We start from the raw sequence: 25,122 nt of genomic DNA on the forward strand, positions 1-25,122 counted from the left end.
TCGAAGTTAGCAATGTCTACTATAGCAAAAACACAGAATATCCACTCCCTCACAACACTAGAAACATCTGCAAAAAAACTGGACTATTAATATTCATTCAGATGGGGATGTGCTACCATTGTGGGCTTCTGGTGAGCATGCGGTTACAGTTCCTTTCACTCCAAGAAGCCTCCATTGGCTGCCACGTTCTTTGATTCATCATCATCATACAGGCAAGTCATACATCCTGCAGCCCATTGCTTGCAAGTGATACAATCCTCTTGCCATCAGTGGGTCTTCAAATTATTGTAGGCGGAAAAATTGTTTCAACAGCAGTCAACTCACAGTAGGTCATTGGTGGCAGAACGTGATTCTCCCATCATCCATTAGCACCTACATTGCTATTGCTAGAATGTATGACTATGCAACTGCCACAGGAACATTTTTAATGCAACTTGTGATACGTTATTAGTGTGTTTGTACTGTGATGCAGTTGAAATTCTAAATAGGTTATAGGGCAGTATATGTTTTAAATGAGATACAAGAAGAAAGATTTGTTGTGTAATTTTGGCCTCTCTTAACTTCAAAACCTTTTTAAAGATGCAAACTCCTCTATATGATTGCTTTTCATAGGACCATTATATATTTTCTCTGTGTTCATTTTTAGTTTGCAGAAGGCTCTGGGTCTGCATATATAGGAGTCGAGAAAATGTTTTTGAGGCCCTCACCTCCTTTTAGATATCATCTCTATTTCACATTATATTATTAATGTGTCACAGTCCTTCTATTAAACTGTCCTGTTGCAAACCGGGTGCTGATAGTGGCATTATGAGTCCAGAGTGAAGTAAACTATGGAGGAATATGTTTAATGTCAGCGCAGGCAACAGAGCCAAGAGATGAATTGAATTTCTTTCTGATGAATCTTATGGATCAGCAGATTTATTCAGAGTTATTTAAAAAGCAGTTAACATTCCATTAGCAACAAACTGTGATCTGTGTCAGCAATAAGACACTGTTCAGTCATTTATTTTAGAGCAAGAAGTCACTGCAGGGAGAAATACCATTATTAAATATCTAGCAGGCAGATAAACACCCTGGATGTGCCTTGATATTTATCTTTTTTATTATAAATATTAGATTTACCTGTTGCAGTCCTATTGAAATATTTTGATTTTAACTATTTTTCTTGCTCATTTCAGACCAAGGAAGCCAGCAAATGCCATTCTTATTTTTCACCCTTCAGATTTGCAATTAAAATATACTGCTTAAACTGTGGGTAAAATAGCATTTACAGAGTTCTTTTAATGTGGTTTTATGGTTCTAGTCAAGCTAAGCCAGCACCACCTTTTTCCAATCTATACTGGATGATCCAAAAGACCACACTTAGAATAACCCCTTCTTCCCCAAAATAGAAGTTAAGGGAAGAGATCTGGGTAGTTATGCCCAGGGGAGGTTATGTTAATTATGGCAGGGTGAGTCTTGAGGTAGCCACATAATTGCACCAGTGGAGTAGGTGCAAGTGTGATAGTCATATAGGGTTGCGCAGCAACAGCGGAAGCAGAAAGTGTTAGGGCACAGATGAAAACTCCTGGGGAGGTCTGCGTGAAACAAATCCATCCTTGGCAGAGCATCAGTAAAATTTATAGGGATGTGCTAGAACACGGGTGTCAAACACAAGGCCCGTGGGTCGAATCCGGCCCGCCAGACCTCGTCATGTGGCCCGTGCAGCCAGCAATTCCTGGTGTCCGTAAGGGCCGCCCCCCCTTCCCCCGCAAGCCCTTTTATCAATGACAAAGGCAGGAACGCTCCTTCCGCGCCTGTCCGGCTCTGCAAAAGGCAACCCTTTCACGCGCTTGATTTGCAACCCAACCCAGCCGCGCGGTGCCCTTTCGGGTTTCTCCCTCTCCTCCTCGCCAAGCCCTGAATCGAGCCCGCCCTCCGCTGTCAAGGCCTGTCTGGCTCGCAGTACCCATTGCGGCGCTTGCTTCTGAGAAATGCGGACTGCTTCCCGGCTCTCCGCCCTCGCTTTGCCCGCTTGGACGGAGCAAAGCACACGACACCAGCTGCGCCATCGCGGGGTCCGCGTGCGCACGAGGCTAAGGATCCTTTTCTCTCTCCCTCCCTCGGTTCACCTTTGGCCCTGATCGGAGAGGCCTGATCCCGGGCCATCGCTCGCTCTTCCCTCTTGCACGGGTGACTCGCCCCCCGCCGCCGCCTCCTCCTCCTCTCCTCCCAGAAAGGCAGGCTGGATGCGGGAGGGTCACTGCACCTTTAAAGTCCTGCACATTTTCTGCAGTGTGTACAAACACCGAGGTCTAGCCACAAAGTTAGCAAGCCTAGGCCCTTGTAAGGTGGGCTGGAGGAGGGTTGGCTCGGAAAGCCAAGCGGGTCGCTCTGTGCGTGCCCCCCTCCAAGCAACCCACGCGCAACGGGTGCTGGCTGAGCAAGGTCGCTGCTGCAAAAAATAGAGCACGAAAGCAAAACCCATGCGCCAGGGGAAGCTTGGCTGGAGGAAGCCGAGCAGCGGCGGCGGCTCGCTCTGCTGGAGAGATGGCAGCCCAAGTTGTGTCACCTGCTGCTGCTGCTAGCCCGTGCCACCCATGCCACAGCACCTTGTTGGTGCTGTGGAGTAGGAGGCTGTCAGCAAGCACATGGGGATATTAAAGCAGCCTGTGCTTTTCCTTTGCAGGCTTGGCACAGCCCGGACTGGTCCCTGAGGTGCGGGGCCGTAAGAGATGGAGGCAGGCTGGGCCCTCTCCCTCCTGGGTGAAGCACCTGCCGGAAGCCTCGTGGCAAGCCCCGGCACACGCAACAGACACTGGGGCCAACAGAGCGTGGTGGGTTAGGGTGGCAAACGCCTCTCTGAGCTCCGCAGAAAAGCTGAACTTGCACCACATAATGGGCTATTGCCAGCTTGTATTTTAGGGAGCTGGTTTCTTGTTTTCAGCCTTGCAGCAGCAGTACCCGACTGCACACACTTAATGTGATCTCACAACAATCCTAGGAGGTAGGCCATGGTTATTCCCATTGTAGAAGAGAGGAGAAACGGAGTGATATAATGCCAGCAGTAGTATAAATATGTCCCCATACATGCACCATACAAATAAAGAGTGGACACATAGTCCTACAGATACAACCAGCCCTTTGAGGGTGACCAAACTGCTGATGTGGCCCCCGATGAATTTGAGTTTGACACCCCTGTGCTAGAATATCTGGGTGGAGAAAGAGGAAGGATGTGGTCTAAATTAAATGGCTCAACTGCCTTGTACAATCCAGGTTTCTCCACTGAGAACTTTTCTTTTAGGGCCAATCATGAAAGACAGTCACAATGTTGTGAGGATTTTGGCTCCCCCCCCCCCGACATATGCACACTCTGGAGCCTTCCCTCACTCTACCAATTCTTGCTGGAATGAAAGGGTTTAGCACTGCTGTTGCCCTGCTTCCTGTGGAGGTCATATGCAAAGAATGAGTACATCTAAGTCCTAGACAAAACCCCAATGTCAACATATCCTAAAGCTTCAGATCACAGCATTGCTGATCTAGGCTATTAGGATTGCTAGGTAGGGACATAATCCATACATCACGGCACCCACATAATGCCCATTCATTTTATCTCACTGTAAGAAAGTGCCACTTGTTGAATGCTCTAATGTATGTTGCAGGCTGACCCAGATCCCTGCGGTCTTCACGACTGAATGAATTTAAGTGTGTCTTACAGCATCTTCCCCCACTTCTCTGCCAAGGATAGCTCAGCCAGAATTCCACAGTTCTTGTGCTACTGATATAATTTCACTGTACTCTTGCCAACGAAGCTGACACAGCAGAGACAGTAAATCAGAAGCTCCTACCAGTTCCACACCATCAATATTATAAATGCATCCTGTGGGGCAGGCATTACCAAGCACCCTTGCTGTTTGCAATGCTCGAAACAACTTTTAAAATTTGTAGTTCTTAGTTTACAGAAAGTCAAAAAGGATACAAGTAGGAAGCAACAAAAAGTATTTTTAAAAACCACCTGTACTGAACTAGTATTAATAAAATTGCATTAGTATTCAATGTGGCACATGCATTGGTTAATTAAATGACTTTGATTCTGGGAAGCCCCTAACCAAGTGCTTAATTAACTTCAGTAATACCAATAGTAGATTGCAATGGTACCCTATACTTGGGGGGCTTGGTTTTTCTATTGTGGCTATCCTAAAAATGACACAGTGCTATTCCAATGTTAGGACACTGCAGATCTTGCAGTATTTTTATGTTAATATGCTATCACCACTTGATCAGGGAAACTCGGCAAAAATTCCCAACACATTCTCCCAAGTAGGTAAAACAAACTCTACACTGAGTTGCTCACTAGAATTGTTACAAAATTTATTGTTTTACAATTCACTATGTATAAAGTATTTGGTCTGAGTAAATACAACTCTTCTAAAAAATAAAAAAAATATAAAATGAGGGCATTATGCTTTATTTTGCTCTTAGAACGAGAGGTGCTCCTTTAATGGTGGAGGACACGCCAGTGGATAACAGCTTCATATTTTCCCGTACAAAGTTGCGTTGTTGCACCGTAGCTGATCTGACATAGGTATTCCTGCAGTCAACTTTTGCTGATGAACTTGGTGGTACAGTTTGTGGGGGCAGGCCGTTGATCTCATACATCCATTGCATTGCTGTGGTCTGAAAGCACCAAAGAGAAATTTCACTAGAAATGAGTTCATAGTCTATTACTGTGAAGCAGACAACAGCTATCTGCCACAATGTGTGTAATTAGGTCATTTATTGTTCCCAGCGTAGGGGGTGCCTCAAAAAGCCACATTACCGGAAGTGTACCATGGTGCAAAAAAACATTACCATGCAATAATAAAGCAAGGCAGAACATTTCGTTTTATGAACTAAGAGCAGAGCGTTAGAAATATGTATACTGTCTAACGCCCTAGGTAATCAAAACTCTTGTTAATGCTCAACAGTTTGAGATGCAGCTTCTGAGGGAATTAGTTCACAGCAGGAAGTAAGCAGAAATAATAAATGGGCTGCTGGCTTTATTTGTACCCCAGGGATTAATGGGGTGCTTGAAATAAACAGCATCAACTTCTAGCATCTTTGTTTGGGTCAAGTGAGTCATCTCACACTATGGGTAGGAAAGGCAACTCAGAATTCCGCACTGTAAATTCTGTACATGGATGGAGTGTGATATGGATACTACAGCAACCAAGAACAAAAGTCATTTTCAGGTACCTTCTTTATAGCAAAGCTGACCCATTTCACTAGAAGGAAATATCTAGCCACAGAAAGGATATTTTATAAGCATTTATTTTAGAGAAAAAATCCTTAAGTCCATGAGCTTACTACAGTAAAGTCCCTTATCAGGAATCCCATTGTCAGGGCTCACCTGTATTACTAATGTTGCTGTGTGTTTCTTGCTGTACATATTAGGCTTGAATCCAACAGTGATCCAGGTTCCTGTCGAGTCAAGTGGAAGAAGTTCCCCAGCTTGAGGCGATACAGCAAATTCTGGATCGCTGCCTGTTAGGAAGTATGCCGTGTAAGGCTCTGGGTACCTAAGTGAAGAGCATTCAAAATATATCATACAACATTTATCACCATGCAACGGTAGTCCTAAATAATTGGTATTCTGCTACAGGAGATCAGCAATGAAACATTAATGGTGCCTTATAGCTGTGCTTCCTGCTGTTCAACTTTGTACATATACTGCTTTTCTTAGCCTGCCTATTGGAGAGACTTTCTGAAATGCTTTCAGTAATACTTGCGCATATATATATATATATATATATAACATGGTTTTTTAATGTAAGTTTATCCTCCTTACTGCAGGCATTCATCTAACTAGTGGTTTCCTCCTTACTTGGACAGAAGGAGGGAAATGTGTTCCATTCAATCTACCACACTTCTTTCAAGGAATCTGGGAATCTTCCAAAGTAAGGAGAAGCTGCGCGCGCACACACACACACACACACACACTTACCGTAGTAATAGCAGCTTCAAGAATCTAAAACACAATTGGTTAGGAAAATCATTTACCTAATAAGTCCTAACTTAAAAAACAAACAAGCCCTACTGGAAAGGTTATTTGGCCAGCATATAAGAGGCCAGTCAGTAAGAGTTCAGAACCTTGCATTCTAGGAAATATTGGTGACATCCTTCCTGTAGGATAGGGCAGAGTTGTGCCTGGGAATCAGCTGGAGAAATGAGAAAATGCAATTCTCCATTCACCACCTCTCTCTGCAGGTTCCAGGGCAGTAACGGATCAAACCAAAACATCAAATAGGAAATGAAGGCCAACGTCACCCAGATTAGTGTTGTAGCACATCATGAGCCTAAGGGTACTTCTTGTGATAGTAATAAAATACTGGATTGCTCAGTAACCAGAGAAAAATTTGCCCAACTTGCCTTTAGGGAATAAATAAAAACACTGACCCTAAAAGAGTGGGTAGACATGCTAGAACAGGCTTCCTCAACCTCGGCCCTCCAGATGTTTTGAGACTACAATTTCCAGCATCCCTGACCAATGGTCCTGCTAGCTAGGGATCATGGGAGTTGTAGGCCAAAAACTTCTGGAGGGCTGAGGTTGAGGAAGCCTGTGCTAGAACATGTTGTTGCTGCTTTCAGTTCCTGCTACTGCAGACCAGACTTACTGTATAAAAAACATCCCCACATGGATTAGGGAATGGTCTATTACTACCCTGCGAATAGTTTTTGCTTCCAGAATTTGTAAATCCAGCACAAGCCCACTATTTCATGGCACTGATAGTACACGGCTAAAGACAGCCCTCATCCTAAAGACCCATATGTATTCTTAATTGAGCCGGTGCTTATTTTGTAGCAGTTTTTGATTATTACAACTAAAGTAATCTTGGCTCTTGAAGCAATTTATGATTGCAAAGTAATTCTCTGCAAAATAATAATAATAATCCCCAAATATTATTATTAGGCCCTCTACATTATTCATACATCCGTGGATGTGTTCTCAAGTTGATTAGATTATACCCAATTATATTAATTATTTTCTAAAGAACATGTCGCAAAGGTAAACTGGGTCACTTGGTATTTCAAAGCGAATATTGCACTTATTACCGTATTTTCCTTCTGTACACAGTAAGGGGGAGCACGGGGGGGGGGAGCATCCTAACTCTGCTTTCCCATTCCAACCCCCTCCATAAATCGGAGGGATAACTTCAACAGGGGGTCTTCTTTACTAGTGGAGGCTCCCTGTGTGATTTAAAATCCTGGAAAATCAAGATGTGGGAATCTTCTATGAGCTGAAAAGGCTCCCTGCTGCATTAGTTATCCATTCAACTCATGGAGGGCAAGGAGGGAGGAGTTAGTGTGCTTGTCTTCCCCCTCCCCCTTGCATGTTGATTAAACATAGAAGTAGGATGGCTGAACAGGACAATTTGATCCAGGTCCACAGAAATAAAAATATAACTACATTATATGGGCAAAGCCATTTAATTTATCAGATAAATTATAAATTACTTTTTCAATTCCACGATTCCCTTCTTTTTATGTATATAAAAAGCTTTTTGAGGAGCAAAAATTATTAAAGGTTAAGAATGGACTTTTTGAAAAAAGAAAAAAGCAATTGGGTATTGTTTGAAATGCACATTTCAAGGTAGTCTTATTATCATGAGATAATTTACAGTGGTAAGTTTAATATGACAAACGCAAGATAGTTGATAGGCACTTTTCAAGAAAATGATGACATAACTACAGGAGTATAAAGGGCCCATCATTTATCATCATTGATTGCATTATGTACCTGTCCAAGAGAAACTTTGCTTTAATCAATCACTCTGGGGCATGAAGTTTAGACAACGAAAGATATTTCAGCTCTATGGATGACCCACTGCACTTTTGGAGAGAAAGCTCAAAACCCCTTAATGAAATAAAGGTTGGTTACACTGTTAGGTAACCCAGCCAAGGGCCAATATTACCTTGGTGCCTCCATAGCGCCATTTTCCAATAAGAAGTTTTAAGTATTTTTCAGTATCAAGGAAATCTTGCTATACACATGAGTAACATTTTGCTCACAGCAGGTTTATATTAACCACTGTACTTATATACCCCACACACCATACTCTACTAGGGACTTGATTCTTTTCTTACTTTCCCTACTTCTTCATAAAATCTGGAGAGACCTGATATATATGTATATATGTATGTATGTATGCCCACTGAACAGCTGCTAAGGTTTGGGCTGCCTATTTCTGTCAATGTTCTCATTTAGACAGTGAAAACATATACAGTGGTACCTCAGGTTACAGACACTTCAGGTTAAGGACGCTTCAGGTTACAGACTCTGCTAACCCAGAAATAGTACCTTGGGTTGAGAACTTTGCCCCAGGATAAGAACAGAAATCACATGCTGGCGGTGCAGTGGCAGTGGGAGCCCGTTAGCAAAAGGTTAGGTTAAGAACGGTTTCGGGTTAAGAACGGACCTCCAGAATGAATTAAGAACTTAACCCGAGGTACCACTGTATGTGTCTTTTTGTATACAATGGTACCTTGGGTTCCAGACACTTCAGGTTACAGACTCTGCTAACCCAGAAATATTACCTCGGGTTAAGAACTCTGCTTCAGGATGAGAACAGAAATCGTGCTCCGGTGGCGCGGCAGCAGCAGGAGGCCCCATTAGCTAAAGTGGTATTTCAGGTTAAGAACAGTTTCAGGTTAAGAACAGACCTCCGGAACGAATTAAGTACTTAACCCGAGGTACCACTATATAGTTTTCAACATGATACAAGCTTACTATATTTATCATTAGTATGATCCCATGACTCATTTCTTTCTGACTTTTGAGATAAATGGCCAACCAGCAATGATGGCACACCTAGATATGGTTGGGGTAGGAAATAAGTGCTGCTTTTCCCAGTGAGACTTGCCACACTTCAATTACATTGTCTTGTGCTTATAGTACAGCACCATGGCGCTTCAACTATTACTTTCTGGTGAGTGGGTATAAATATTGCAATCATCAGACCCAGTGCTGATTTTCTAGGGGGTGAAAGGTGCAGGAACTCACCATGAACACCTCCCTCATTCTCTTAGAGTGGCAATGGTGCCTACCTGAGAGGTGCCAGAACTGAGTTCTGGTGAGTTCTGGCTGAAAAAAAAGCCCTAATCACATCTAAGGAAAACAGAGAAGTCTGAGCTTCCCTGAGACTTTCAGGATTTAAAAAGTATAGGGAATTCCACATTCTGGCAATTCTTCATCTGATAGCAAGCCAAAGGAATTAAGCTTCTCCTGGCAGCACTATAAAAATGCTTATTCAGCAAAACCAGGAGGGATGACAACCAGAATAATGAATAATATGAAGTATTAGTTTCCTGGGACAAATGCAGTATGTGTCCTATTTGATAAATGACATTTCACCCCAGTCACCCTTATCTGCCCCATGCATGCTGTCATGTTTGTTTATTTATTAATTAAATACAGAATATCCCACCTTTTCCCCAGAAGACCCTAGGGCAGCATATGATGTCTAGTAAAGCCATGGGTGCAAAGGAAAAGGTAAGGGGTTTGATGCACACTCTTGACTGTTCCTTGGCAAGTGGGGCTTGCATTCCATGCCTTTTAAATTGGGCTCAAACTGGAAGACCTGCTGGGATTCTTTTCACTCAGTCTGAGCTCTTGAGTGCAGTTGATCCCTACCAAGAGTGGGCCTTGCAGTTGGTGCTGAATTTAAGCCCAACTTTTGGCATTAATCCTTGCAGCCATAGCTTGAATACAAGTGGGGCTGAGAGGAAAAAATCAGTAGCATGCTTTGAGTGCCATACTGATTCTTTCCCTGAAGTCTCAATCACCTGACATCTAGTAATAATAATAATAATAATAATAATAATAATAATAATAATAATTTATTATTTCTACCCCGCCGATCTGGCTGGGTGTCCCATGATGTTCTATGATGGATGGCTGTTCACATCTGCCAAAAGTGGGATGCAGAGGGTGGACCAGATATGGGCAGATCCAGTTCTTTATCCCTGTCCTATATAAAAGCATTAAAAGTAGTACTAATTGCCACTATCTTGAAAGTAGTAATGTACCCCACAATTTAGATCTGTGATGTGTAAAATATGTGTATTTGGCCTGCAGATTAAAAACACTTCCAAGGGTATTTCAATGTTTAGTGAAAGATAAAACATTTAAAAACATACTAACAGAACTATATTAAACATTTTTTACTCGAAGTATGATTTGCTGAGTTCAGTTACAATATGCTTAGGACTGTGCATGCTGCTATTGGTGTTCTGACATCAATATTTTTTTCTACATTCTTTCCCTAATGAATAGAAGTCTAACAGCACCATTCATTTTCATAGCACTCTCCTACTGTAGTCAGGCAAGTGAGGCCTTCTAGCTCATAAGGCCCACACCTCCCACACCTGAATGAGAGTCATTTTCACAGAAGAAAGGCATGCCAGGTTGCTGTTATTTTAAACAGTGGCTTCAAATATTCATCCAAATATTCATCCAATCCTTCATTACTAAGTTAGAAACCTTATGACCTTCCTGTACTTTAAAGTTCTAGTTATGAGGTCAACAGGGCCAGAATTCTTGCCCTGTGTAACAAATGCAGGTTTTTCCTATTCCTCAGAAGATGATGAAGAAACATATGAAGAAGGGCACTCATCAAGGGAATTGTCAGCATAACAAACTACATTCTTTGCTAGAGAAGAGAAAGAATGGGGAAAACAGGGGCAGAGAGGAATATTTTCCAAGTGTAATAAAGGCTGTTCTATGGTTTCTCTGACATGAATAGGCTGCATCAAGCTTGCATCATGGATCCTCTTTCTATATAACTATAATGATTCCGACTTTATTATACCTTTTCCTGGAACATTAGATCTCTTCACTACTATCAAACACCTACCAGCAGATTACAGCATTGCCAATGCAATTACTTCAACTTTTGTGCTCAGAAACAGCCTGTTCTATTGAACCTGATAGCTTCACCATTGTGACAGAAAGCACTGCCATATTTTGAAGGGTCCTCTCCGCTGACAGCCATGAGCGATAGCTATAGCAACTGTCCATCTCAGGTACACAGACGCAAGAAGTGGGCTCTTTGCAGAAAATCAATAATGGCCAAGGACATCCTTTGAAAGTGAGGAAGTTAAGATTTCAACTCGCACTCTCGCCTCTCTTCCAAACACTTAGCTGAACAGGCAATAATAGCTAGATTTAGAAATTATGAAAACTTCCTTGTTCCCACTATTTAGAGATAGGCAAGCTTCCCAAAGCTTTCCTTAGATTACTTCAGAAATCACCTGAGTTCTTAAAAAAGAAAAAGAAAAACAGAATTTAGGCTCAATCCAAGGGCTGATAAGAAATACTCTGTCCTTTTCCCCAGCTCCATTCCCCTCTGTGGAGGTGTATTTGGCCTGCAGATCATGGTGTATTTGGCCCTTTCCCCATGTTTTCATTCCCATAGTGTTTTTTCTTCACTCACAGAGGCAGGCCCACTGAGAGATGGGTATAGGTGGTACCGGGCCCAATGTCAGAATGGGTCTACCATATGGAGCAGCAACTGTTACCTGTCTGTGTTACTTGCAAGCAGATCCACAAGGAAGCCCATTTGCAGTGCTTCGGTCGCTGAAAAGCACAGGAGCAGAAGAAAGTAGCAAGAGAGGGTGGAGCAAGGAGGCAGAGGAGCACCAAAACTGGCCACTTTCACCTCCAGGTAAGAGCTGCTCAAGCAGGAGCCAGCCAGCAGAGGGGAGCAAGAAGGCCTGCCCTGTGGCAGCAGGAAGCAGCAATTACATCATGCTTGCAGGCATCTGTGGCTATACCTTCCATACACTGTATGTCCCCACCCAGAGAAGGACTCCCCAGGGCTACTGTCTGAGGGTGTGGTTGTGGCACACACCGGCACTGCCGTCTCCTCCTCCTCACCATTTCTCTGCTTTTAAGGTGTTTGCTGCCACTGGGAGCAAGGAGGAAAAGCAAAAGCAGCATTGACTTACCAGGAAAACAGTTTGAGGAGGGCAGGGCTACATTGAGATATTTTCCTCTTGTGTGTTCTCTTTTGTTTGTTTCAATCAGGGTTGGCAAATTGTTTATTGTTCTAAAATGCCTGGGCTGTGTGATCTTGCAGTTAAAGCATGGAGCGCTGTGCATGCACTTTCCAGGTGTTTTACTGGCTTATTTATTGTTATTCATGTTTTCATACTGTATTTTATGCTGCTTCTATGTTGTATTGCAATTAAGAGTTTTAAATTTGTTGTTAGCCTCCCAGAACCCGGTTTTCTGAACTGGGAAGGGCGGTGTATAAATAAAAATTTATTTATTTATTTATTTATTTATTATTATTATTATTATTATTATTATTATTATTATTATTATTTCTCAACATGGTGAGCAAATGTTATACTGTAGCTTCCTTTTCCTCTACTAAGAAAGGCTCAAAGCTGTGTACGTGGCCTTCCCCTTCACCCCTTTTTATCTTCACAACAATACTGTGAGGTAGATGATTCAGCTGCCAAAGTTGTGAAAGTGCACACATAATTTTTTTTGCATGTCATTCTTGACCTGGGTTGGCAAGCTTTTTTTTCTGTTTTTTTCGTTTTGCTTTTAAGTATCAGCACTGTGGAATGTAGCAGTTAAAGGAATGTGGGGGGCTGTTTTCTTTGTTCATGTTGACTCCTCCTAGGAGCTCAAGGCTTTGTGCATTGTCCCCCCTCCTTTTTCTCTTCAGAACAACCCTGAGACATAGAATTAGACTGAGATAATATATGTATGTAAGCAGCAGTGCTTGCCAATAGATTGCAGGGTTTAAGAATGCAGGAAGACCCGAATCCACATACAATGTACTGGACCCAGGAAAGCACGTTGACAACCCTGGCCATAGAAACGAATGGAACCATCAAATCTTATGGGCAGAGAAGGAAAACTACTCCATTAATTCCTATTAGAGTAGGAAAAAAGATATGTGGGAGAAAACATGACGTAAGAGGGAGGAGCTATTGCTACAGTTCCAACCCCATCCCAGATTTTGCCCGGTGCTCTTCTTAAAATTAAGCCCTGTGCAATGTAATGGAAGCTTTTTAAGAAGCTGGTGAGGGCTCTGGTTTTGGGTTTCAAAGCTCTCATGATCCCTGGCTGACAAGGACTTTGCTGAGTCAGTGGAAAGAATTGGACAGCCAAGGCATTGTTTTGTTTGGGCTTCAAATCCTAGTGGGAGAAGAATCTGGGAGTTTTAAAACATCACCGTGTTTTTGAGGCAGGATTTTATAGGCTTTTGAAATTCTCCCTCTCCAGAATCCTTATAAATGTATTATGCTGCAAACTTATTTATCCTCTATTTATTGAGTTAAATCCCACTCTTCCATTGGAAGACAACGTGGTCTTTCATGTATATACTGTTATGAGTCTGGGGTGTTAAGATGGTGTCAGACCCCTCTAATACCTGGATCGAGCAAGTGTTAATATCCAATCAAGCCAAACTAGCTTCCTGTGAAGTGATAGCCTGGGTGATGAGTCAGTAAGGGGAATTAAGGGGCAACTGATAGATAGGGAGTTGAACTGGGGCGGTTAGGTGAGCGAGATGCTGGAGGCAAAAGCAGCAGCTTTGAAAAGGCAGAGAGAGCGCCTGACTGATTTCTGCAGGGATCCAAGGCTTTGGCTGTGGGAGAAGCAAGACCCTCTTAGGGTGCTGATGCTGTGAACCCCTCCATCACAGGCTCAGGTTGTATATAGGTGTAAATAAACCACATGTCAGAATGACACCAAAGTCTGCACTGTGCCTCATTTATAAAAGGAAACATGAACCCTCGATGCGTACCTGGAACTCTGGAATCTCGTGCTACTCAGATGTGGAGGTGGCCTGCAACAATACCTTTCCCAGCTTTTCCTTGTACTTTCACATGTAATGTGATCCTTTGCATTTACCACTAATTATTAACATTCTAAGATACCATTGGAAATGCCGGGAGAACAGTCTGCTATCGAGTCCTTGCTTAATGACTTGATTTCATCTTTGTTTCCATTATTTCCTAGTTAATACAACATACACACGTTGATACAAAATGGAGCCCGGGGAGAAAGGCCTTAATTTACTCTCAGTAATTTGTCCTGATTCACTTCCTGGTAGATGATATCATTATCTTACTATGTAACATTTTCAATTAACCAGATTTTTTTTTTTGGTACGTTTTGTTTAGTAATTGTTTTTTTGATTCATTCATTCATTTTTGTTAGGGCAAGGCAGAGCTAGGGCAGTGCCTGAAACTTGTTGCAAGAAACAAATGCAAACCCCAAAATGCTCTAGGTACAAGGAACACCATCATTTTAGACAGAACATCTTTGGACAATATATTCATTTTTTATGCTACATGATTACACAGGAATAATAATAGCCTGATGATGATGATGATGATGATGATGATGATGATAGTTATATCCCCACAATGATCCAGGAAAGTTATTCACCTGAAACAATTTCTATTGGTGTGTTTATGTATGGGATTCCTCAATTATTTCTATGGTCCCACAGCCTCAATAAATGTTAACCTGTTTAGGCACCACATTCTTAGTATAGCATTATTTCCAAACATGTCCTGATCTACTTGCTCATTCGGATTTATTTATTTTTGGTGGGGGGAGGAATCTGGTATCAGTCTTATTGACTAGTTGCATATTGTCCTTAAATAAGCTGAATCCCGTTGGATGCTACATTTCATTCTCGAAAAAGACCTTTAGGTTTCCCCCCTTAGATATTCTTACCTTGTTTGGCTTGTAAGCTTAAATTTAACTACCGATTCCTTGTTTAAGCCAGCTGCCTCAATATTGATGACATCATCCACTTCTGGTTCAGTGGCAACAAACAGTATTGGAAACTTCCAAATGCCTCCTGTGACACACTGTACCACCAACGTTGCCGGATGCCTTCAAAATTAAGTTTAAAATATTCATTATAATAGAAGGCATAATGCAACGTAAGTCAAATAAATCAATGTCCAAGGTGCACTTATATTCTTGTAGACCTGTAATGCATTACACAGCTGGTCATAAATTGGATTGCAGATATTATTTTTATGCAGGATAGTATATCCATTCTTACTTTGGAAAGGGCTGTCAGCTAAATATCACATTATTTTCCCCATCTGTTTCTGTAAAGAATGAAGAACCAAACTAATTGGCGCAGTCTAATTCACCTTACGCTTACATTTCAGTAGCAGTCTTGATTTCTGCAAGGTGACACCTTGATTTATCATGTTGCTGAAAAGGAGAACTGTTTACAGTATGGCAACAGTATGACAGCTCAGTAATTGAGATGTAATTTAAGTTCTAGTTTCCAAAGAAATGTAAAATTCTGTCATTAAAGTCAATGACAACTCCCACAGACTTCACTGGAGATGGAATTTTATTCCTAAAGAAGCTGCAGCTTAAAAAGAATTATTATTATCTCCACCCACCCTTGAACTGCTGTAACTATTTAACGTGTTCCTCCGATATAGTTAATCTTGACAACAATAAAATATACTGTGGGACAAAGGATGAGTGACAATGAGCTGTCCAACACCATCCAATAAATTCCACAGCGAAGTAGAATCTGATTCCATATATCTCAGTCAAACGTTATCCAAAAGCCCCTAGATTTATTTTCTTCACTGTTCTTCACTCTCCCATAATGATGCAGGATGAGACACCATTTGGTGTTTCACATAATGAGAAGTAGTGCATTTTCAGAACAATTCAACTCCTCTTAGATTGACACTCATTGCTCAGCTAGGGCCAATGATATAAAAATGGCAAGAATTGGTCATTTTCAAAAGAAAAGCAGGAATGAAATTGGGAAGGAACAGAATGTATTTACTCCTTGCTGTTGATACAGTGCTCTGTATGAACCCCAGGGCATATGACACTTATGCAAGCAAGCTTCTGTGGTCACTTTAAGAGATGGCACAGTTCCAACATGTTTTTGCATCACATGAATGCGGACGTTTTTATGGATCTCCATGTACAAATTCAGATTCCTGGATCAGAATGAATTGTTGAACTAGAAACACAGCTTCAGAAATCAGGATAGCAACTGTTGTTTTTTATAAAGTTCCAAAGCCACTGGCCAAGCATGCGCACACACATGCCATCACTCCGCAGAAAAAAACCTGAATCTATATTGCACATCATATTTCAGTATGCATGTGCAAACTTATTTCCTCTATCTTGTGCATAGACCAAATTTTATGGCATTTTTTTTAGGTTTGTTGGGGCCAATGCCATCAAGATTCCAAATCATGCCACAAGTCTATGCAAACATAGCAAGCTTCTCTTTATAGACCACCCCCTTCAAAAAAAAAATAAAAAATGTGCAGTTGAGAATGTGGGGTCAGGTAGGTAGCCGTGTTAGTCTGACGCAGTCGAAATAAATTAAAAAATTAAAAAATTGTCAAGTAGCACCTTAGAGACCAACTAAGTTTGTTCTGGGTATAAGCTTTTGTGTGCATATATCTGAAGAAGTGTGCATGCACACAAAAGCTTATACCCAGAAAAAACTTAGTTGGTCTCTAAGGTGCTACTTGACAATTTTAAATTTTATTTATTTATTTTGAGAATGTGGGGGTTAGGCTAGCATAATCTGTCTCTCCATGTGACCACAGTTGCATGAAAGGAAGCACCTGGAAAGATCTATTGAATGCACAGGAATAGTGGTAGCCAGTATTTACAGGCCCCTTGGGTGTCTGTGATGCATAAGAGAATTATCACCATCCCCATGGCACACAGGAAAAAGCATTTCTAGTCCTATGTAATTAATAGACATACATGCCATACTTGGCTATAGATATGAATAAAACATCCAGACCTAAATAAGCCTGAAGAAACAACAACAGAAAGGGGTTTCAAGGAAAAGAAAGGAGGCCTTGTACCAGGTCTAGAGAAATCACAATTGGGCACTGTACCTCATTGGTTTGCTAGGTGCAAATATGATATTGAAGATCAAGGTCACAATTCCAGTTTTCAGATCCCGAAATTTCTTCAGCAAGTTTATAGCTACTGCAGACTTCAGCTGAGATGCCACTCTATCAGATTCAAACTCAATATCATACACAAATTCTTCTTGGGTCGAGAATCCTAAAAAGAGAGAGAGAAAATAAGAACATAGCATTGTACATGTAGTATAAATAAAATTGGGTTTCAAAGAGGAGAGGCTTGCTGTTTTGGAAAAGGTTTGATACCAAAAATGAATGCTTTTTACAGTCCCCACTCCCCAGCCACAATATCATCCTTTGCCCTCTTAGAAAGTAAACTACGTGTATATATATTGTCCGCAAATTGTTCCCTCCGCAATCTGGCTGCTGGATACATTATATACAAGGTGATAAAATAGCAACTATTAATCATGTACTAATACCATAATATAAACAATATACTTCCTCATTAACGGTCAGGGCACAGCACAGCCCCTAGCTCCTTGTCTGTGATGTATTGAAAGGCAGACACCAGTACTGTGAAAACATAGTTGGCCATATTAGAACCTTTCAGCTCTATGTGCTATCTAATTTAATGGGCTATGGTCAATTACAGATGACTGTAAACCTGAGTTTCTGAATAATAAGCAATTTAAGAAGTTACCTATGTATACCTGAGGATACAGTAGGGAATAGATAAAAGCACCTCGAGTGCAGCAATGTGCTCTGAGGCACCACAACTTTATATGCTGATGTGAGTTCAAAAGTTACCTAGGCCTTGTCCAGTTTGAATAGCTAGCACCAGAGAAATGGTGCGGTGTGGTGATTTTAATCAATTTCTCACCGCTGCAGGTGTCTATCTCCTGAAAAGCTGGAGGGACTCTATGGAACAGCAAGGGAAGTGATGCATGAGTCTGCAAGAGGAATGAGGAACTGGCAAAGTTGCTGCCCAGTCTTCTTCCTCATGTGAGGCGTTCCCACTGGATCATGGTTCTTTGCATGAATGAAAGGAGTTTTTCCACTTCTGGAGAAGCATGTCTGGATCCAAACAGCAAGTGCTTCACTATTGTACTATGGTTAACGTGGCACTAAAGTACAATGAATTATACAGTGCACATGCTGAAAATGACAACTCATGAAAAAAGACATAATTCTGTGGGTAGGCATATAGGATCTGCTGATTTGATCATGGTCTCCTCCTCTTGGGGATCTATGCATGCTATGACATTAAGGTATGAAAACCATTTCTTGCCTTTGTTAAATTGATCCACTGCTAATTGTGATACTAAAGTGGGACATTCACAGTAGGACACAACTGAAGGCTCATAATTATTCCTCAGCAGAAAATGTCACCACACAGAGGCTCTAACATAAAAATGAACTTGGTGGGGGAGAGGAGGGATGACATCATTTGAAACCTACCACAGAGACAAAATTGCTACTGCTGAACAGATGTTTCCTTCAGCAATCAAATCACTGGATACTGCATAGTGAATGTTTATTGTATTGTTCACACCGTTCAGATATGAATAAGATGGAGCTGCAGTTGGTAATTGTGTTGTACATTCTGTCAATGCATTTCTAAAAGGACTCTATTAGCTTTGCTTCCTCCATATGTATGTGGCACCTGCCGTCATTCACTAATAATACATATTTATTTATTTTTGCTGGGGGCTTTCTGTTTTATGAACTCTGCTGTGTCTCTGTTAAGCACTCTGAAAGTATTTTACAGCACCTGAGGAAAAATGTGTTTTGTAAGTACCAGTTGAAGGTATATAAAACTATTTCTCTTTGCCAGTCCCATAGCTGGTTGTGAATCTCCACTGCAAAATCTAATTTAGGGCTGCTCAAAACAGAATAATGTAATTAGATTTTCAGTGAGAGCTGCAAACTCTAAAGACGACCACATAATCATGCTATAAAAACCCCTCTGTGAATATGTTAATATTTTAGTTTTAGTATCTAGACAGCTCCCAGACACACATGCTGCCTAAATACAGTGACAACTGCTAGAAGCAGAAAAGAAAAAAGACCATGTATCATCATCACAAAATTGTCTAAAGTTGTGCGATTAAACTCAAATGACGAAATTTCCAGATGCTCCTAAAAAGCTCACAGACTTGATGAAAATGATAACGCAACTTAGAAAATATTGGAGTCTTAAAAACACAGTGTTACAAAATAGAAGATGAAGCCAGAATGAAGCTTCTAGTGTTTCTACCTACACACATTAAACAATGGACAGTATTCAGCACACTCATTCAACAGGGCAAGGGTTTACAACTGCACAATGGAACTCCCACCTCCTCACTCCTGCCTTTGTGATCTGTTCTGGAAAGTTCAAGGAATATGGCGGAGGAGGAGAGAGGGGGAAGAAAGTTCCATTGCACAAGTATGTGTAAGCTGTTCCTGGAATTTTTACGGCTGAAAGGTGGGATTTAAATACTCTAAATAAATAAAGTGGTACCACCCCAAAGGCAGGTTTACTGCCTCTACCAGCAGATGCTAACTCTGAGGCAATGACAGCTTACTTTGACTGCTTTTTTAGAGAAGGTATAATTTCACAATATTATTGTTCAAAAAGTTATATTAATAGGAATTATTGATGCAACAGCATGTGTGAAAGTGATGTGCTATAGAACATGGTAAATCCTGTACTTTTGTTAAAAGTATAAAAAAATAAGCAGTGTAAGATCTGTTAATTTAGGAAAAAAATCAGAGAATCACATAAAGTGAGGTAAAGTAAAATCACAATAATAGAAGAATGAGAGAGGCAAGTCTCCTTCAGTGCACAGAACCAGTCATGAGATGTAGAGATCATTTTTCTATGTAATGAGCTGGATATTCATCAAGGGTTTCATACTTAGGGCTTCTCTTTGGCTGTCTTTAGAGAAATGATGGGAATAATTTATGGCTGTACTTTTGTCATATCTGCCTCACCAAGACAGATTCTAATTGTTTGCAAGGGCAACTTAAGTCTTTGTTGTCATGCTGCTGCTTTTTTCAGACAATGGATCATTCTTATGTGAATCATATTCTCATGAGGAGGAATGCACATCTGTCTCCTAAGCAGCACTGATAAGGGCAGAGATCTAGATAGAGGAGTGAATCTTTCCACCAAAGGAGGGATGCTAGCCTTTGGGTCCAAAATAATGTTTTTGGGCTACTTCAAATGTGAATGTAGGGGTGATTCATGGAAATCCTATAGTTTTGGAAAAGATAATGTGGTGATCAATCCCAAAAGGGCTTAAGAGAAATGAAGTTGAAATTCCAAGTGAGCACTTGTACAGAAATAGAAACTATTGGATAAAATGGCTACAATTTGCTCATGATTTGCCTGACTCAATTATTATATGACTATAGTGTTTTAGATTGATTGCAGAGAGGGTTGAACAGCTAACAAAAATGTTACTTCTCTTTGGATGCAGCAGGATTTGGAAGAAGGAAGTGCTGCCAATATCTCTATTAAAGTTTCCAGGGTTTGTTTCAATAGCTTTGAATAGGAGGCGTCAAGAGACGGACAAACCTGAAAAAAGTTCAATTTGTAACTAATTCAGTATAATCCATTGAATTAATTTAGCCTGAAAGGTAATCCTGAGCACTGGTGTGCATCAGGGCCTAGAAGCCACTTACTGTACTGAAGAATTAATGCTAAAAATGATAGTTGGAAAGACCCAGTTCCCAAAACGAATGCCACAGACATTAGAAAGATTTTTTATACTCCTGAACAAACATTACGTATCCATGGCAAGCTGCGTATCATTGGCTATGCAGTTCCATTGAAGCCAAACTGCCTAGATGTGCCTTGCATCTGCTAAAGCATCAAAGGCACCATCTGTAGATACCTCAAAAAAACTGTGCTATGAAGCACTCCTAAAATCTAGCATTTGCTATAGTAGCGTTCCCTGTGAAAGGATGCTCTGTTTTGGCCTGGAGATGCCTGGAGAGAAAGCCTCTATTACAGCATGTTTCAAACAAGCTGACTTGCAACACTTCCTGGTATATCCACTCATTACCGTCTCTTTGACTGTAAAATTCAGCCTCCCTCTCTTCTCATTTGTAAATTTAAAGTAAACAAAAGAGCATCAGGCTCCTTCTGTCAAGCCAATATGATTAGCTAAAATTTCCCTGCCCACCTCCCCAACAACAGCTAACAAAGAAGTTTAAATCACGGGAGGCTCCACGGAGAAAAGCACAAAAGGCATGTCAATCCCTTTACCCCTACTTGCAGGGGAAGCAGAATGAAGATGCAATTTTGGAAGTCATTTCTCAGACATCTAGGATAAGTGCTTCCTGACTGGCACTGTTTAATTTCCCCCCAACCTGGTAACTGCCAGGAGCACAGGATTGCTAGTCTTTGTTTATATTTATTAAAGCACAACCTGAGTATATACAGTAATGCTTTCACCACAGAAGCTAGGAATCTCTCCAACAGAAAGAGTTCTCATCTCTCTGCATAGTGAAAAGGAACCCTCAACTCCAACACATCAAGCCACTTTCTTGCATATATTGCATTATTAACCCCCACGCCTGCAAACCCAGTCAGCTGGCCAAGCCCTGACTCTCTCCCCTTCCTCTATCTTTTCCATTTAATCCTGACCAGGTGTCTTTTTCTTGAGGAGACCTGTTCCTGTTTTGCTCATTTGCTACTTAAGCCCATCCTCTGCCATTGCCCAGAAAGCCTTCCATGTTGCTTCCTTCAGATTCTTGCCTTGAAACTTCTGCGTAAAGTTCTTAATGAATGTGCTAATGCCTTTTTTGACTCAATAAAATTAACCTTTTATCTTTCTTTCTTGCCCTTCTTAACCTTTGGGGTGCCAAATTCTGGAGTACATCCAAGGTCTCAATGACAAAAGACACCCCCCCCAAAAAAAATTGGGATGTCAGGGTTGCATGTGAGAACTGCAGGCTTCTGTGCAAACTGCACATTTCATAACAACAGTCAAACCCAGATAATGCAAGAAAAGGGGACATGTAAGATTAATGTAGGGTGAAAAAAGAATATAATGTTTATCCTAAATAAATAAATAAATGCAAACACTGACAACATTAATTACCCTAGCCTTAAAAACATACCAAAGATACAATATGACTATCTCGATCAACAAATACTTTTGTAGGATTTAGGACTACCAGTGTAAGATCTGTTGGGTATAAGCTACCTTGCATGGCTATAGGCAGTAGAGGGCAGGGTTGCGACTAACAGATAGGGGGAAATACACTTCCCACTAAACCCCAAGCTCTGTCTCCCCTTTGTCTTTTGCATGAGGCAACCAGGAAACTAGTTTCCACCATGTAACCTTAGAAGTATGTAAATATGAAGCAACTGTAAGTAAAAAAAACTTTTTTCCCCTTTAGCAATGCAACCTTGGTGTGTTTTATCTCTTCTTTTAAGCAATGCTAGTGATGTGTGAATGAGACAGAACAGGTGGTGGCGGCACTGTGCAGCTCCAGGTAATTCCAGCTTCCAAGCACTTTTAACTCTGCAATAAACCACTTTTATTTTTCCAAACCCCAAAACATCATCACTGCGATCCCTGGTGTGAATTCATACCAAGATAATATGCGAATGCAGATAGCATGATGAAAGTATAAGGTTAAAACAGCCTGAGCTTCCCCTGCCACAGAAATGGTCTATGGTGTGTAAAATGAACTATTATGGTATGCCACTCATAAATGATTAAAAATATTCTAGTATTTTAAAACAAAAAATAATTTTTTTTGACATAAATAGATATGATTTCTAAGGGGGGGAAAGCAAGGATGTTTAAAAATGGTCAGTTCACACCGTCAAGTCACATAAATAGGAATTAAACATTCCCGTCATTTTATAAACTTTTATAAACTTTAAAAATGCATAGTCCTCAGGAATACCGATGGGGGGTGGGGCAAGAGCATACAAATTCACTTGCTATTTTTAACCTCATGGGCCGAGTAACCCTCTCCTTGTTGGGCAGAGTGGGAGCCTTTTTTTGTGGAACCTGCTTCAGGTGCACCATATGGCCCCTGGTAAATCCAGCAATGGAAAATTTCTGTGGGGTCCCCATTCCCTTGATGCCCTAAGCACATGCTTATTTTGCTTAATGGTTAATCCAGCCCTGAGTGTTGGGGACCAAGGAGCCAACTCCTGACATGTTCTAGAAATACTTTGTACCTAGAAATACCTATCGCTAGCTAAATGTGATGACTGGTGGGCCATTTATGTCAATGAAACATTCTGCAGGCCTACTGGGCTGGAGAGAATGTGGCATCCTGCTCATGAACTTATGACACTTACAACATTTATGTCACTTCCTAAGGCCCCTCTGTTGGTTTTTAACTAACTGCAGAAATACAGCCTCAGTGGTTTTAGAAAGGTTGACAAAGTCTCGTCTTTTTCAAATTGATTCCAAATGATTCTGAAGTCTGTCAGCAATGTAAAAAGGATCTATAACTCTAGATCTGACAATTTAATATTACAGAATGAATAATTCACTGTCTTTTAAAATATTTTCTTGCATAATTAATTTTAAATGTTCATTTTTAATATGCACATGATTTTACTTCAGATTCTCACACTTCTTCTATTTAATTCTCTCAGTTTAGGTAAGCCACATATTTTAGGCACTCAACTCACACCTTTTTCCCCAAAATGGAGTTTTGAAATACAGAAAGATCAATAGTTTTTATTCAGATATACACTTTATCTGCCAAACTGGAACTTTGATGAAACACAGGAATGAATAAAGTTTTTTTGTTCTCCAGCTAATATTGAATTTTGCTACAAGTGTGAGCAATAGGGTAGACTGAGCTACACTTTTAAACAGACGAATTGTGTCCTCCCTAAAAGAGGGCACGTGTTGCGGTGAGACCTGGAGACCGCTCCCCTGTGTTGTGGGTGGGTATGATTGGTCAGCCACAACACCCGTTTGGTAGGTCCCTCGATGTTGGGTTCAATCTGGCGCAGTCCAAATGGATCAAGGGACCTATTTATGCCTATGCACTTGACCCAGATCTTCCTCTTTTGGCATGTGCATTCAGAACACCCGCCCACCTCTCCCTATTTTTAGGGCTTGTGCACTTGACCTTGCTATGCCATCCTGTGTCGCCTGTTGTTGGGACAGGGGCACGGCAGGAATTTCCCCCACTTAGCTGATTGGCTGTTGCCATTTGGGTTTCGCCTGCTGCGTAGCAAATCGTCACAACTTGTAAGGTTGCAGATAGGCTGTGGTTCAGGTGATAGGGATGGGGGAACGCTCTCGCCATCCCTATGTGAAGGGTATTCCGTTAAAGGAATCCAGGGACTCAAATGGTTTGCTCAACCCCTGTGAGGGGGTTGTGCCCGTGCCTGAGTCCAGGGGGACATCTGGGTGGCGGACATACTCTGTTCCTGATTTTTTGCCCATCCAGGTGTTCACCCTTGGCTGACCTGTGCTGGAACCCTGGGTCAGCGCTACCTGCAAGGGTGCAGGGAGCTAATCAAACCAGAGCCTATGCAACCAGTCACTTTCTGTAATCAATAAAGTTGTGGCCTTAATTCTGCCAAAAACCAAACTAAAATTTGAGTCAAGTGTGAACTTATTTAGGGGGGAGGTCTCTGGGTTTGAACACGTAACTGATTTCAAATGCATTGCACTCCAGCATTTGAAGAGAAACCATTTTTTCTTTTTGTTTTTTTAAAAAGCGCAAAACCTTCTGCCAAAATGGATGTCAATGTCAAATGTTGTGCTAGTTCCTCTTTCTCTGAATGTCTTCTTGATTTGTGCCTTGTCAATATGCTAGGAGATGAGAATTTGACAGGCCTGACTAATAACCAATGATAAGTTGCAAAGGTGGAAGCTGGCAAAAGGACTAAATAAATCTTCACTCAGCTGTTGTTTTTGGAGACAAATGTTATACTACTGGGAGGAACATGCTTATTCTCACTTGCTGTAAATAAAGTTATGGGAGTAACTGTTTTTGCCAAATTGATATTCCACTGTTTGTTTTTCAAAAATAGCTTAAATATGAATATACTGCAGTATAGCAATTTCATTCCATGCCTGTGGTGTTTCTATAAAACTCTTAGCCAGCTGCTTATCTTAAAATTTAATTATTAGCCCCATCTGCAAAGCTTCAAATCATCTTCCTGTCACGGGGTATGAAAACTGCAGATACGCTGCAGCTTTCATTTATAGAAATGTAATTTTTATGTATATTTCCTAAAATGTTCTAGGTTTATTTTGTATTTTTTGT

The 25,122-nt window shown here is 41.1% G+C and overlaps 1 protein-coding gene across 1 annotated transcript in view; it reads right to left on the reverse strand.

The window, feature by feature from the left end:
* Positions 1-4,325: 4,325 nt before the first annotated feature.
* CFAP47 (cilia and flagella associated protein 47) overlaps positions 4,326-25,122 on the reverse strand; it is a 180,768-nt gene continuing 159,971 nt past the window's right edge. The window contains exons 61-64 of the mRNA XM_083612236.1: positions 16,900-17,071; positions 14,723-14,884; positions 5,369-5,537; positions 4,326-4,656 (exon numbers count right to left, since the gene is read on the reverse strand). Of these exons, the coding sequence (XP_083468362.1) occupies positions 4,447-4,656; positions 5,369-5,537; positions 14,723-14,884; positions 16,900-17,071 (713 nt within the window). The 3' untranslated portion in view covers positions 4,326-4,446. The remainder of the gene's footprint in view (positions 4,657-5,368; positions 5,538-14,722; positions 14,885-16,899; positions 17,072-25,122) is intronic.

The sequence above is a fragment of the Podarcis filfolensis genome (assembly GCF_964270895.1).
Source record: "Podarcis filfolensis genome assembly, chromosome: 4".
Taxonomy (NCBI): Eukaryota; Metazoa; Chordata; class Lepidosauria; order Squamata; family Lacertidae; genus Podarcis; species Podarcis filfolensis.